The sequence below is a fragment of the Podarcis vaucheri genome (genome assembly GCF_965113315.1).
Source record: "Podarcis vaucheri genome assembly, chromosome: 1".
NCBI lineage: Eukaryota > Metazoa > Chordata > Lepidosauria > Squamata > Lacertidae > Podarcis > Podarcis vaucheri.
The window spans coordinates 101,394,177-101,408,921 of record NC_138759.1 but is presented as its reverse complement, the minus strand read 5'-3'; the positions used below and the strand labels follow the sequence as shown (position 1 = coordinate 101,408,921).

Sequence of the window (14,745 nt, the reverse complement as noted above, 5' to 3'; positions counted from 1 at the left end):
TGCACAGGATTGAATGTTGAAGCTAGAATCTTATATTTTGTTACCAGTTATCAGCTGAGAGTGCCACACCTGTGTTCCCAAAACATAAACCACCCATGATGCTGAAGGAGACTCAGGGTAACCTCACATTTTGCAGAAGGCTTTTTGTGAGGGAATGGTGGACTCACTGATTCCCAATCCAAACTGCAGCACAAGTCTCCACTTATTTCTATAGAAAGCTCTCATTTTTATCCCTTGAAGGGAGACACTGTTTATAAGTCTGAATATGCTAATGCTAGAAGCCTCTATACCAAGATGGATGAAATGGAGACCTTGGTCTTGGATGACATCATTGATAGAGTGGGCATAAATGGAAACTCGGTAGAAAGGAAAGAATATAAACAATCACTAAGTCAAATAGGGGATTGAGTCCAGCAAGCTAGAAGTGCCAAAAGGGGCAGACTCCTCTACAGTATTGTGGTTGGTGATACCACCAGAGTAATTTAGTGAGTGTAGTTTGCCCAGTGTGCCTCATTAGACCTGTGGGCCATAGGTCCTTCTCTGCTGTCATAGGGTGTAGGGATACTACAACATTGTATCATAGTTCCAGCTGCTTATTTTGTAATAATGAAGTGCACATTTAAAATGAATTGGCTGTCATTTTAGACACTAGATCCCTAATCAAGAAGTGCCTCATTGAGGCTCTGTGCATTCTGTTCAGCAAACACACAGACACACACAAAACCATGCTTCATAACCCTTAAATGTTAAATGAATTCAAGAAGAAAATTTAGAATCTTATATTTGCGTAACAGAAACAGGGGCCAAAATCGCTTATTGTTCCTCCATTTCACTTATGGATCTGCTGTTATTCTTTCTGCTAATGTTATTAAATTTAAATTTCCTTTATTTGAGTAGTAATTATAAAATGTTTAGTTGTACATGGCATGAATGATAACTGGTCTGTAACATACATTTTTTTTCTTAACTGCACTTATATATTTTTCAGTCAAAAATGCATACTTAGTTTTACAAATTCAATTTCTGTCTTCCAGGAAGGCCTACATGCAGCTGTACAGTGGGGTTTACAGGTCCAAACTGCAACAAAACAGTTTGTGATACTTTTTGCCAAAATGGGGGGACCTGCACTGTCACTGCTGGAAATCAGCCCCGCTGCCATTGTCAGCCTGAATATACTGGTGACAGATGCCAATATTGTAAGTATTATCAATATAAGGCAGCAAACCTAAAGCTTTGCAAGTTTAAAACATGAATAGCAACCTATACCAACGGCATTTTTTTATTTTAAAAAATGACAGCTTCTTCTAGACACTTCAGGGCAGCCAACATCCAGAATAAAACTGTATAATTAAAATTTATATTGTAATAAAAGCTACCCTAATCAGACAATCAAAATAGCAGCCAGTTTTATTGTGTACAATTTTAAAGCTCCCTAAAGGCCAGCTGAAACCAGCTATACAAAGCTTTCTAAAATAAGCAGGAATGAATACACACTGGACAAAGCATTCCAGAGTTTTTTGAGCCACCCTCTGAGAAAGTGCTTTCACATTGTATCCACATCATGGCATGTAACTCGTTACAGCCATAATTTAGGGGGGACAGCTGCCCACCTAAATCAATCAAAATCAATAGAAATCTGAGGTTCTGCGCCCCCCCCCGCAACAAAAATCCTGGCTATGCCCATACTTAAAATCACAACATGCACCATTAATAAAAAGCGCAAAAACAAAGTTGTAAACTAATAAAAAGATTCAAAGCCATGAAGTATTTAAATTTTTCTTACAAATACTGTAAAATTGGAAGAGCCAGAAGAAAGCCTTGGAACAGTTCTGATACAATGAATTATTATATTATACTAAAGTATTTCATTTGTACAACAAGATCTGTCAAACAGCAAAAGAAAGAAAATCACATGCATCTTAAATAGAATTTTCATTGAGCACATTTATAGTAGGCAGACTATTAAATAAATACAAAGCTTTTAATGAAAACCCCTCAGCAATAATGGTGATTCTTTTCTTATTGGTATTGAATAAACTCTGTGGATCCTAAAATAACTTCAGTTGGGTATTTGAAAACAATATAGTACATAAATCAATGCAGACAGACACACAGATTAAGAAAAAAAAAATATTTACTTTAGGCTTACTCAAAAGCCAGACAAATTGTTTCTGGTTGACTGCTTCTGCAAACATCATTTTTAAAAAAAGAATTCATTTAAATGTAAATTTAAGGGTACTCGCTACACTGTGTGTTGATTATCAGATTTGAATGTCTGCTGACATAGTCTAAAATAACAGCATATTTCAGATAAACTAAATCCATTAATGAGCAAATAAAAGTAAGGAGAAGGAAGGGGTGTTATTTATTTAAAGCTTCCAAGGATTTGAGAATTATTTATTGTAAGCAGTTGTTGCCTAGATATATATTAGACTTTGTGGCTTATAGTAGAGAACAATTACCTCCAAATAGGCTTATGTAGCTTATCACTTATTCATTATGATAAACAACACTTACAACACCATTATGGCCTTAGTATGTTCCTCATGCATTGTTGGAGTAATTTTACAATAATCTTGTAATACAGGCCAGTAGTATTAGCCCTTAAATAGGAGTGGAGTAAAATTTTAAATCAAAATTTTGAGAGAGAGTGTCAGTGTGGTATACAGTGAGGATGGGAGGCGAGGGTTCAAATTTCTGCTCACTGAGTGACCTTGGGCCAGTCACAATCCCTCAGCTTGTGTGTAGAAACCACTGTACACTGTCCTAAATGTGTACCTACGCCACCCCTTACTTACACACTCTCACAGACTAACACAAAAGCATGCACAGTAACTAATGTAAATTTGCCATATATTATATATGCAGGACAGCAATTATAATAAACACATTCACAGACAGTGAAGAGAATAAGCCCTTGTCTATAAGAGAAAGCAAAGTGGTTTGAGCATAGCCTTGTGTTTTTAAAACCCAAGGTGACTGCCATGTAAGCAAAGTTTCCCTATTCTAGCTCTTGATAGCTGATCCTGTAGCAATGGAAAATGTTAGGGCAATCCTTGAGAGTAGTGTGGAAGGTAGAGGAAATCGTTGGAGCTGTGTCAACTAGTGGGTTTTCAAATTCTATGGATGGGCCTGCATTAAGGAGGGGTTTGATGAGGTATATAAGTGGGGAGCTTAATGGAAGAAGATTTTACTTGACACCCATGTTTCTCCAAAGAAAACCCAAATCTGTAGATTGAAGACACAGGGTTTGTGCATTTAGCAATCTTCTGAGAATCAAATAGTTGGTCTTCCTAGTGATTCCTGTCACATCTGCCCAACAGGTAAAAAGGTAATAGAAAAGGCAGTTCCAATGGAACTCTGTGGTCATGCCAACCACAGTCAGCCAAACTGAATGCTTACTCAGGGAATAGTGGTAAGACTTATTTGTCATAAGTGAAAAAAGACCATTGGCTATCTTATTGAAGTGCCTTGTGTTGCGAGAGAAGCTGTTGGTATAATCAATCTATTAAGATGCTGTGTTTAACAATATACGGTATCCTATTTTTATTACTTGTAGTATATAAAATGTTCATTCGTTGCAGATGTTTGCCATCATTATTGTGTTAATTCTGAATCCTGCACCATTGCTGATGATGGCAATGTAGAATGTGTCTGTCCTCTACGATATGAAGGTCCAAAGTGTGAAACAGACAAATGTATAAAATGCCATGGAGGGCAGTGCATTCTGGACAAGGAAAGCGATGACATAATGTGCAAGTAAGTCTACATTATGATAAATAGTTAAATAGGAGGAAAATATTTTAACAGTGCAATGCATGCACAGTTAATCAACATGTATCAAAATAGTGGCACACAGTATGACTGACTACTTGTGTATCAAGTCTGTGGTTCAAATGTACTTGAACTTGAGTTGGTGCCATATATATATGAGATTTTAAAATACACATATATACCAATTGTTCCGATCAGCACAGAGATTCAAAACAAGCCAGAAGGCAAAAAGAACAAATATCCCAGGAAATTGTGTGTGTGTGTCTGTGTGAATGGGAGGGATGAAAATCATTAGTACCTTTCACTTCCCTGCTAAAAATGTAACATATTAATCAGTGACTTCTGATTCTTACCTGGATATAAATTCACATCCTTCAATCATTCATCTCAGAATAAGGACATGGGCATGAGTAAATCAGTCTGCTGTTTTCATATCACACAATTAGGATAATTGGCATGTGTTTTACTATGGAACTGTCAGGACCATCCAGATATGAACAATTTGCTTATCTTTGGATATTTATTTATTATCCAAGGGCTTCTGACCTTCCTATGCATTATCTTTTTTCAACCTTGTACAGTCAAATAACTGACAATGTAAACAACATGGGTTGGCAGTGACTTTGGTTTCTAGAATCTGCATTCAACAGTAATAGTGTATCTAACAGTAATGATGTTTCCCCTATAGCTGCACAAATGGAAAGATTGCATCCAGTTGTCAATTATGTGATGGTTATTGCTACAATGGTGGTATATGTCAGTTGGATCCAGAGACAAACATACCCGTCTGTCTGTGAGTATGCTGCTGTATCTGACAATCATTAGAACATTTTTACACCCAATCAATTCCTTGTGCCATTTTATCTTCTTTTCTTACCAAGTGTGGTGGTAATGAATATTTTGCTGATCCAGGTCTTTTTTTTGGTTTTTGACAGTTTTCAGAGTTTTAACTGGAAATGATAGAGGGGTGATTGGCATCTTTAATTACATAGTATATGTTATAACTGCTCTTTGTACCCACTTGAATTAGTGCATAGATAGATATGCTGAGCATATTTTCTCCTTGTACGTTTTAGCATCAGATGTGTATATCTATCTATCTACTATCTATGCATTTAAAATATGTTCGGCAAAAAAAGGCAGAATATTTATTTATTTAGCTGTATTTTACTGAAATTCTGCAGATGCTCTGTGGGATTTAAAAGTCAGCGCTGTGACCAGAAAGTGAACCCTTGTGATTACTACTGTCAGAATGAGGGAATTTGCACTTTAACTGCGTTTAATGAACCGAGATGCAAGTAGGTTTAACCTTCCACTTAATGCTGCGCATTTTGTGACATCATTTCAGGCCACAGTTCATTGGTTCACATCATGCACATCCATATACATTTCACAATTTATACTTAATCTCAGGGTTCATTTGTGCAATAAAATGTAGCTTTTGTGTAGTCTTGCTAATGAGTGTATTCAAATAGTGTCAGATATGCTATTGCTATATTATTAGGACAGGATATTATACTACTATTTATCTACATAATGACAATAAGGTGACATGTCAGGAGGTTCATAAATAAGTCTATATTTAAATAGCTTGAAGTTTATAAAAATGCCAAACTACACATAAATACACCGTTTGATATTCTAAAACCTTACCCTTTAATTCTACAATGTACAGATTAATTGAACAAGGAAAGCAGACAGTTTGTCAGCTCTTGGAAGTGATAAACATCTTAATCAATGTAATAGAAAAGAATTTTTAAAGCAATTCTCCAAACAACAACAAATTAGAAGATCTGCCTTATCTCTTTACTATGTGCAATTTATCTTTATTTATTGCCAGCTTTTAATCACAACTCAGATATGAAGCTACACTTGCCTTGTGCAACAGGAAAATGTATTACGGTATCTTGAATTCAAAACTCTCATTTCTACTGAGACTAGGTGCAATAATAATAATAATAATAATAATTTATTATTTGTACCCCGCCCATCTGGCTGGGTTTCCCCAGCCACTCTGGGCGGCTTCCACAGAAACCAAAAAAACATTAAAATATCATACATTAAAAGCTTCCCTGAATAGGGCCGCCTTAAGATGTTTTCTGAATGTCCGGTAGTTTTCCATCACCTTGACATCCGATGGGAGGGCATTCCACAGGGCGGGCGCCACCACCGAAAAGGCCCTCTGCCTGGTTCCCTGTAGCTTCGCTTCTCGCAATGAGGGAACCGCCAGAAGGCCCTCGGCGCTGGACCTCAGTGTCCGGGCAGAACGATGGGGGTGGAGACGCTCCTTCAGGTATACTGGGCCGAAGCCGTTTAGGGCTTTAAAGGTCAACACCAACACTTTGAATTGTGCTCGGAAACGTACTGGGAGCCAATGTAGGTCTTTCAAGACCGGTGTTATGTGGTCTCGGCGGCCGCCCCCAGTCACCAGTCTAGCTGCCGCATTCTGGATTAGTTGTAGTTTCCGAGTCACCTTCAAAGGTAGCCCCACGTAGAGCGCATTGCAGTAGTCCAAGCGGGAGATAACCAGAGCATGCACCACTCTGGCCAGACAGTCAGCGGGCAGGTAGGGTCTCAGCCTGCGTACCAGGTGGAGTTGGTAGACAGCTGCCCTGGATACAGAATTGACCTGTGCCTCCATGGACAGCTGTGAGTCCAAAATGACTCCCAGGCTACGCACCTGGTCCTTCAGGGGCACAGTTACCCCATTCAGGACCAGGGAGTCCTCCACACCAGCCCGCCCCCTGTCCCCCAAAAACAGTACTTCTGTCTTGTCAGGATTCAACTTCAATCCATTAGCCGCCATCCATCCTCCAACCGCCTCCAGGCACTCACACAGGACCTTCACCGCCTTCACTGGTTCTGATTTGAAAGAAAGGTAGAGCTGGGTATCATCTGCATATTGATGGACACCCAGTCCAAACCCCCTGATGATCTCTCCCAGCGGCTTCATATAGATGTTAAAAAGCATGGGGGAGAGGACGGAACCCTGAGGCACCCCACAAGTGAGGGCCCAAGGGTCTGAACACTCATCCCCCACCACCACTTTCTGAACACGGCCCAGGAGAAAGGAGCGAAACCACTGTATAACAGTGCCCCCCAGCTCCCAACCCCTCTAGACGGTCCAGAAGGATGTTATGGTCGATTGTATCAAAGGCCGCTGAGAGATCCAGCAGAACTAGGAAACAACTCTCACCTTTGTCCCTAGCTCGCCGGAGATCATCAACCAGTGCGACCAAGGCAGTTTCAGTCCCATGATGAGGCCTGAACCCTGATTGGAAGGGATCCAAATGGTCCGCATCCTCCAGGCGTGCCTGGAGTTGTTCAGCAACCACACGCTCAATCACCTTGCCCAAGAATGGAAGATTTGAGACTGGGCGATAGTTGGCCATACTGGCCGGGTCTAAAGATGGTTTTTTAAGAAGCGGTTTAATGACCGCCTCTTTCAGCGGATCTGGGAATGTTCCCTCACAGAGGGAAGCATTCACCACCCCGCAGAGCCCATCGCCCAGCCCTTCCCGGCTAGCTTTTATAAGCCAGGATGGGCAAGGATCAAGGAGACAGGTGGTTGGTTTCACTCGTCCAAGCAGCCTGTCCACATCCTCGGGGGTAACGGATTGAAATTGATTCCATGCAACTTGACCAGACAGGGCTCTAGCACTCTCCCGCCCCAGCCCTGCTCCCACGGTGGTGTCTAGCTCCTTCCGAATATGAGTGATTTTATCTGCAAAAAACGTTGCAAAATCGTTGCAGGAGATCTTGGGGTCTTTACAAGGCCCCGATGGTAAAGGTGGTTCCGTTAAGTTGCGGACCACCTGAAAGAGTCTCCTGCTACTATTTTCTGCAGATGCAATAGAGGCGGTGAAGAAAGTCTTCTTCGCCGTCGCTATCGCCACTTGGTAGGCTCGACGTTGAGCTCTAACCTGTGTCCGGTCAGATTCGGAGTGAGTTTTCTGCCACCGACGCTCTAGCCGTCTCAGCGATTGTTTCATCGCCCTCAGCTCCGAAGAAAACCACGGGGCTGTCCGGGCTCCATGCAATCGGAGAGGGCGCTTCGGAGCCAGACAGTCGATAGCCCTGGTTAACTCCGCATTCCAGCGGGCCACCAGGGAGTCAGCTGAAAGGCCATCAACATGGGATAAAGCATCCCCTACCACTCTCTGGAAACCATTTGGATCCATTAAGTGGCGGGGGCGGACCATCCGAATTGGTCCCACCTCCCTGCAGAGGGGAAGGGTCGCGGAGAAGTCCCACACGTAATTAAGTATGCTTAAACCAAGTGATAGAAATAAGTATAAACATACACTGTGTTTTGTGGGCATAATTTACGGCTGCCCCATAATAAAAGCAACCTTTTATTATGGTGGGGCCACTTTGGTCCCCTAATGTTTGAAAGCTGCTTCCCATTTGGGTTGCCTGAGGAGCATGGAGAACCTTACACACAATGTGCTTGTGCCAATCCATACACTTAGCAGTCTTAAAATAGAGAATATGCAATGTAAAGCTGCTGCTACAAATAAACAGTTCTCTAGTTGGCCATTTTAATTTTTCGCAGTTCAAACGTTCTGCCAGCAGCATGCTGGACGTATGGCATGTCAAGTTTCTCTTTCCTTTTTTATATATGGATCTCCTTTGTGTATAGACTATCTGTGAAGAAGTTTAGGAAGAAAAAGGTTCTGTTTTTAAGATGTGAACTAGACATTATTTAACATGTTTGGCATCTAGGGTGTGCTATGTAATGTATCCCCCAGCATAAATCTTACTTTTCCTTTGAGTTTTTCCTGCCAGAGTATTTTGTGTACCCATTCGCTATTTTATTTGCATGTATTTGCTTTTGTCAAGTGCACTTACAGTGCAATCCTATACATATCTACTCAAAAGTAAGCCCACAGAGTTCAATGGGACATACTCCTAGTCAAGTGTGTATAGGATTGTAACCTTTGTGGTTGTTGACTGTTCTTAACTCTTTTAAAGTTATTTTTAACTAATAAATAAAGCCCACTATATAGAATACTTTATCAATAGTGATACTATTGTTTTATTTCAGGAACCTTTTCAACCTGTGGGCCACATTCTCTTGTAGGGAAACTTTCCAGAGACCACATGCCAGTGGTGGATGGGGTCAAAGAGGGTGAAACCATGAATGCAACTCTTACCTTTCAGCAGCAGGCTGCATTCCAGCTACACAAACACTACACTCAGTCTAGAGATATATGAACCAGGCAGTGGTTGATATCTGGTTTTTGAACAGATATCTTTGTAGGGGCATTGGCAGGCTTAACGGTTTCCCCCCACATCCTAATTTTTGCTGGTGCCTGCTCTTGTGATTCTCTCCGTGCTGCAAGAGGCAGGGAAGAGCTGGGCAAGCAGAATTAACGGGCTGCAGGAATAAAAATCTCATAGTTTTCCCCACATTGTGACTTTTGCATAGCACACATGTCATGATTCATTATATACTGCTAGATCAAAGAATATCATGGCATGGACTTCAAACTGGTTTTGGATAATATATTGATATATCGCCCAGCCCTACCAGACAGGAAGCACTGGATGCATTCCACACAGCCAAACAGACTCAATAAGGATGTGGAGTAGAACTGGGGTAAGGGGCATGTCCTGAGGAAGTGGTGTGGCCAGGCGGAAAGGTATGGAGGGCTACGTTCAGTTCCTGAGCTCTAGGCTGTTCACTCCTATTTTATTTGCAGTATCTCCCAGTATTTTGCCATGACCCGAAGCATAAGCATGACAGAGTCTGGGAAGTTTTAAGGGATATTAAGCAAGGAATATATTCCTAAAAGCTGGAGGTCACATAGAAGTATAGATAGATCCCTCCCCAACACAGCAGGTCTTAATAAGATAATTTTAAAAGTAACTATAAACCAAATTGGGCACCTTTCCTAGAAAATGGAAGGAGTATTCCGTCAAAGAATAGAACTGCAAAGGTTATATAAGATCACAGTTTAGGATTCCACTGCTTAAATTTGATATTTTTCAAGTCACACAAAAAAAGTAGCAATGCTGAATTTAAAAATCCATCTTAAGGCTATACCATTATTAGGCCAGCTGAAATATCACAGAATAATGTCTGGTGCCTCTTCTCACATTCTGTCTTAAGATTTACCAAACCACAGTCTGAGATCCATGGCTTTATCACCAGCCACTTACCCATCCCCCAACCCTCTTGCTTTGTTACTCTAGCCTGATGAAGATTTCTGGAAAACTCATAAGCTTGCACACTACTCTGCAACATTTTGGCCTAATAAAGGCACTGCCCTAAGATGAGTTAAGAGGTTTATTATTGAATCTCATAGAATGTTGTCTTTCATTATTCTGTTCTTTATAAAATGATATGTAAACTGGCAGTATTGAGTTATACTTCCTCTTTGAATCTAAAAACAACAAAAAGGTTCTCTAATATGGTTCATCTAAACATACGTTGCTGCCCAAATAAATCCAAGGCACACAGATCCAAAGTAGACCAATCTGTCTGTCTCCCTTATAAACACTGTAATTGCTTCCTGAAGCATCATCATCATTTTACATTAACCAGCTCATTTCATTTTTCCTAAGCCATATCATCCTGAAGATATAAATCTACTCTACTCAAATGTGCAGAAAGGTTGAAGACCAACCAAGATGCATTAGTTACCTAATGTAATCAAAAACAGAAAAAAGATTTTAGGTGTTATCTTAATTATCTTAGACTGAACTCATTGGGACCTGCTGTTCAGTGGATATGTACAGGACTGCCCCACTTTGCGTGTCGAGGTCCCACAAGCCACCCACAAATACATCACAGTTCACACATAATTTTGTTTAAGGTTTTTGGCATAATTTTGGCCACAAATTTATTAAAATACATAAAGGTGAGTGGTTGCTTAGGCATTGGTTCTGGCTATCTGTCACCGCCATCGGGACAGGACTGACTTCAGGATTCCAGCAAAAGCCAGTCGGGGAAAACAATATTGGGGAGAGCATGGAGCCGGGCACTAGACCCTCACCTCCCCCCGCATGCTCCCAGGAGCTTGCGCGGCCCAAGCCCCAACCAGGGATTTGGACGAAAGGATGGCAAGCCCCTATATTTCTTTAATGGAATTCCCTTGCAGCAGTAGCATTGGAGGGGCAGGCACCACCAATCCATACCCCCTCCACCAACCAATTTTTTAACCAATGCCTAACCTTACAAATTGTGACGATTTGCTACGCAGTAGGCAAAAACCAGATGGCACCAGCCAATCAGCCAACTGGACAAAATTCCTACCAGGCCCCTGCCCCAAAAGCAGACGACCCCATGACAGGCATAGCAAGGTCAATGCAAAGACCAATACCTAGGGAGGGTGGGCGGGTCTTCCGATGCACGCAGCAAAGAGAACAGTCAGTGCTGCGTATCTTCATTTAAAACCTTTTAGCCCTTCCCCTTAATTGGCAACATCAAAATTTCCCTAGTAACAGGAAACTACCCAATCCTTGCTAATGGCTATCCAAAAGATCCCACCCAGCAACAAGGGGGTGGCGTGCCAGACCCCACCACAACACATGCTCTCCAGGAAGGAGAACACGCTAAATCAGTAGATTGCTCAGATATCAGTGAATCATAAATATACTCAAAACACTCCTTTTATGAATGCCACTTTACACTGCAGAATGGCAAAATGCCGTCAGTGCTTCAGCCTACAATGTGGATTGAATGATTGAATGTTTAGCCTTAAAAATGGATATGGCTCTTGTAGAAAGCCATTGTTCTCATCAAACAATTGAAATTTTATGAATGATATGAAACATCCATATGCATTCATCTACACCTCTGTCAAGTGAGGACAGAACTGTATAATACAACAACAATCACTAACATTTTCTTAACCGTTTCACAGTCAATGGATTCTTTTGAAAAATGCTACTCTTCAGCATACTGAACCACAACAAGTTTATAAGAACATTTTAAAATTAAACAATATTATCAAAAATATTTTGATTTTTTTCTTCAAAATCAGGCCCTTTAAAATGTACAATTTTTAGTCTAGAATTGGCACACACCTTTTTTCAGCATTAATTCTGCAGAATCTTTTCAGATAACACCAATCACAAAACTCTGTTTCTGTAAGCACTGACTCAAGTGAATCTATGAATATATTTTAGAAAATTAATCTAAGGATAAAATGCTCTAATCATGTGATTGCAGTATATTAATAACAGGTTGGATTCAAAAAGTTCGCTTGCAGAGGAAGCTTCTTTTGTTTGAAAAAAAGGAACCTTTACAGTGGTCAGATCTGCACTTTATTGTTGCAGGAGAGTTTTTGCAAATTTCCTCTTCTTCTTACCACCCCCTGTACCCTCTAAAACTCTGCTCTGGAGGATTGGGAGATCCTACAGAAAAGTGTTGGAAGTAACATTGTGAGGGGAATACAAGGCAAGGATAGTACCATTACAAGGAACCCTTCGTTGCAACTAGTCGTCTGATTACAGAAAGTGGCCTAAACCACAACCAACATGTGATGGGATGATGAGCTGCTTGTGCGTAAAATCCAAATCCCTCAGAGTTTGTTCAAGTCCGCAAACCTCTGTCTGTAACGGAGCCCCTTAAGCATGGCTCCGTCAGTCACTGGCAGATTCCGACAGTGGTTGCTTTCGGAATCGCTTCCAACATAAAAGCTCCTTAACGGAAACACGTCTTCTGGACTCACGTCGTGACAGTTTCCGGCGCGGAGTGGGTGTCCCTATAGGAGGTCCAGAAACCTCCCCACTGTTTTCGCTGGAAGTGTCTCTGAGCCATCCCTCCTGCTCACTTTCCCTCAGAGACCCGCCTCTCCCCCTGCTGGTTCCCTTTTCAGCTGCTGAGTCTCTCCCAACCTCCGTGAGCCCTTCCACCACCTGTCTTTCCGATGGCAGTTCCCTGACACAACAATTCTAATATACTTTATTTGAGAATTTTAGATTTTATTACATATATGAAGTCTTCATTAACAGTGAAAAAGTCAGGGGAAAGAGGAATGAAAGATTTAGGACAAGTGTAGATTGCTGTGTGAGAACTATTGTTCATGAAAAAGTAAAGCAAGGGCTTTATGCACAAAATTATCAACATTTCACCCTCTAATGCAGATTTTGAGAAGAGGAAAGCACAATTATTTATTAATCTTATCCATACTTCGCCATTACAGCGTTGGTTACAACAATTTATAATTCAATATTTTTAAAAAAAAAAATAGTTCAAAAATAATTATAGACAGAGGAATATGGTGGGTACTAAAATATATGTCTGAAGAGTCAAAGGCCAGAGTAGAGAGATGTGTCTTCAGCATACAAAGGTATCTTTGGCCCAACCAATCCTTCACATTAGGAGAAGCCAGTGCAAGAGATCCCACTAGTACAATAGGAGTTCTCCTTGTGTTCCTCCACACCTCCCCCAGATCCATTCTGGAGGGTCAAGAGAACCCCCAGAACAGCATGCAGGAGGACAAAAAGGGGACTTTACTGTCTAGCAAGCATAAATGATTGTGCTTAAGGAAAGAGCAGATGACTTCCTCCTTATATAACGAAGGTGCCAGATGTACCTCCATAGGGAGGGAATGCCACAACTGCCACAGATGTTGTCTTCACCTGGCCACGCAAACCCCTGCACCCTTCAAAAAACAAACACTACTGAGGGCAGTGGGCTTAAAATTGGTTTTGTTGTAGACGGACTCCTTCAGGCAGGGATTAAGTTGAAGAAATAAAAATAATAATAATAATACAGAGTAGGGCCCCTCTATTGATCTTAACCCACAAGAGCGTCTGCAGGGAATGATCTGGTATTTCAGATATTTTGGGCCTAATTCGTTTAGGGCTTTAAACACTAATATAAGCACCTTGTATTGGCCCCAGACCCAAACTCGCAACCAATCCAGCTACCATTAAGCACTTTCAAGAATAATTATGATATGTGTAGAGTTCCTATGGTAATTAATAGGAGATAGAAATGTTAGCCTCAGCTAGATTTGTGCCCAATGTGTTCACCATTTATAATAATAATGCAATAATAATTAATAACCAGCCACCCGATTTCACTGTTTCAAAGTTAAGGTACTAAGATTTGACATATGAAAGATTTTTCTCCAAAATAAGGTTCTGTGATTTACAGCGCATCCACAGATAGATGGACATATTTCTTCTACTGCCGCCATTCGACAATATGTCATTCCCCCTGTTTTTGAGTATTTGCAGTCTACACCATTCAAAGGTGTTGAAATGAGTATTGCTAGTACCAGGAACATAGTCTGCTAATTATAATAATAAATAGCTACTCTGGCTTTAATTATTATTTTTCAATGTTAATTTAGGCTACATAGTATGATTTTCCGCTTTTCTGTTTTGTGTTGTCATCACGTGTGGACTCAGCACATGTAGTATGCTATTACAAATGGTGTTTTATTTATCACCTGTGAAATCTAAATGTTATTGTAAACCATAGTGATATTTGCTGCACTGTACTTTACAGATTTTTAAATCAAGAAATATAACTGTAGATTTTCAGTTAAGTGTACAAATATTACAGAAATAAGTTTAGAACTTAAAATCAGGAAGCACTGTATCACATACATCAGTGCTAAATTAGTTGTGGTATTATGACTTATAGCCAGCACAATTTAAAGAAAGTAGCAAGTTATTTATGTGTGTTGCTCCATAGCAATGAATCTGTTGCCATCAAGCATAAGTAACATGTAAACTGTCCCATATAAGCTACAAATATGTAAAGAATTTTAAAAATTTGTATTTTCAGAAATTGGGCCAGATACTCACTGCATACAAACACTTTCATATTTCTTCACTGGAATGTATCCAAACTTTTACTATATTTAACTTTTTATCTTCTCAACTCTCTTATACCAAACTATGCTTCCAAAAACCATAGTTTCTGTCTGATGGTCTATTGCGCCTCAAGGCCCCCAAGCCCTTCCACAAGTAAATAACTTCACACTGACACGTAGTCAGTGTCAG

At 40.5% G+C, this 14,745-nt stretch overlaps 1 protein-coding gene and 1 long non-coding RNA gene across 4 annotated transcripts in view; one reads left to right on the top strand and one right to left on the bottom strand.

Moving 5' to 3' along the window:
* LOC309519201 overlaps positions 1-14,745 on the bottom strand; it is a 189,797-nt gene that overhangs the window by 21,564 nt on the left and 153,488 nt on the right. The window lies entirely within an intron of this gene.
* Positions 1-14,745, top strand: part of LRP1B (LDL receptor related protein 1B) — a 768,212-nt gene that overhangs the window by 738,601 nt on the left and 14,866 nt on the right. For 2 of the 3 annotated variants that reach the window (XM_082196914.1, XM_082196913.1), the window contains 4 exons: positions 1,035-1,196; positions 3,585-3,759; positions 4,463-4,567; positions 4,959-5,072. In XM_082196914.1, the coding sequence (XP_082053040.1) occupies positions 1,035-1,196; positions 3,585-3,759; positions 4,463-4,567; positions 4,959-5,072 (556 nt within the window). The remainder of the gene's footprint in view (positions 1-1,034; positions 1,197-3,584; positions 3,760-4,462; positions 4,568-4,958; positions 5,073-14,745) is intronic. The other variant, XM_082196915.1, reaches the window with a different exon arrangement.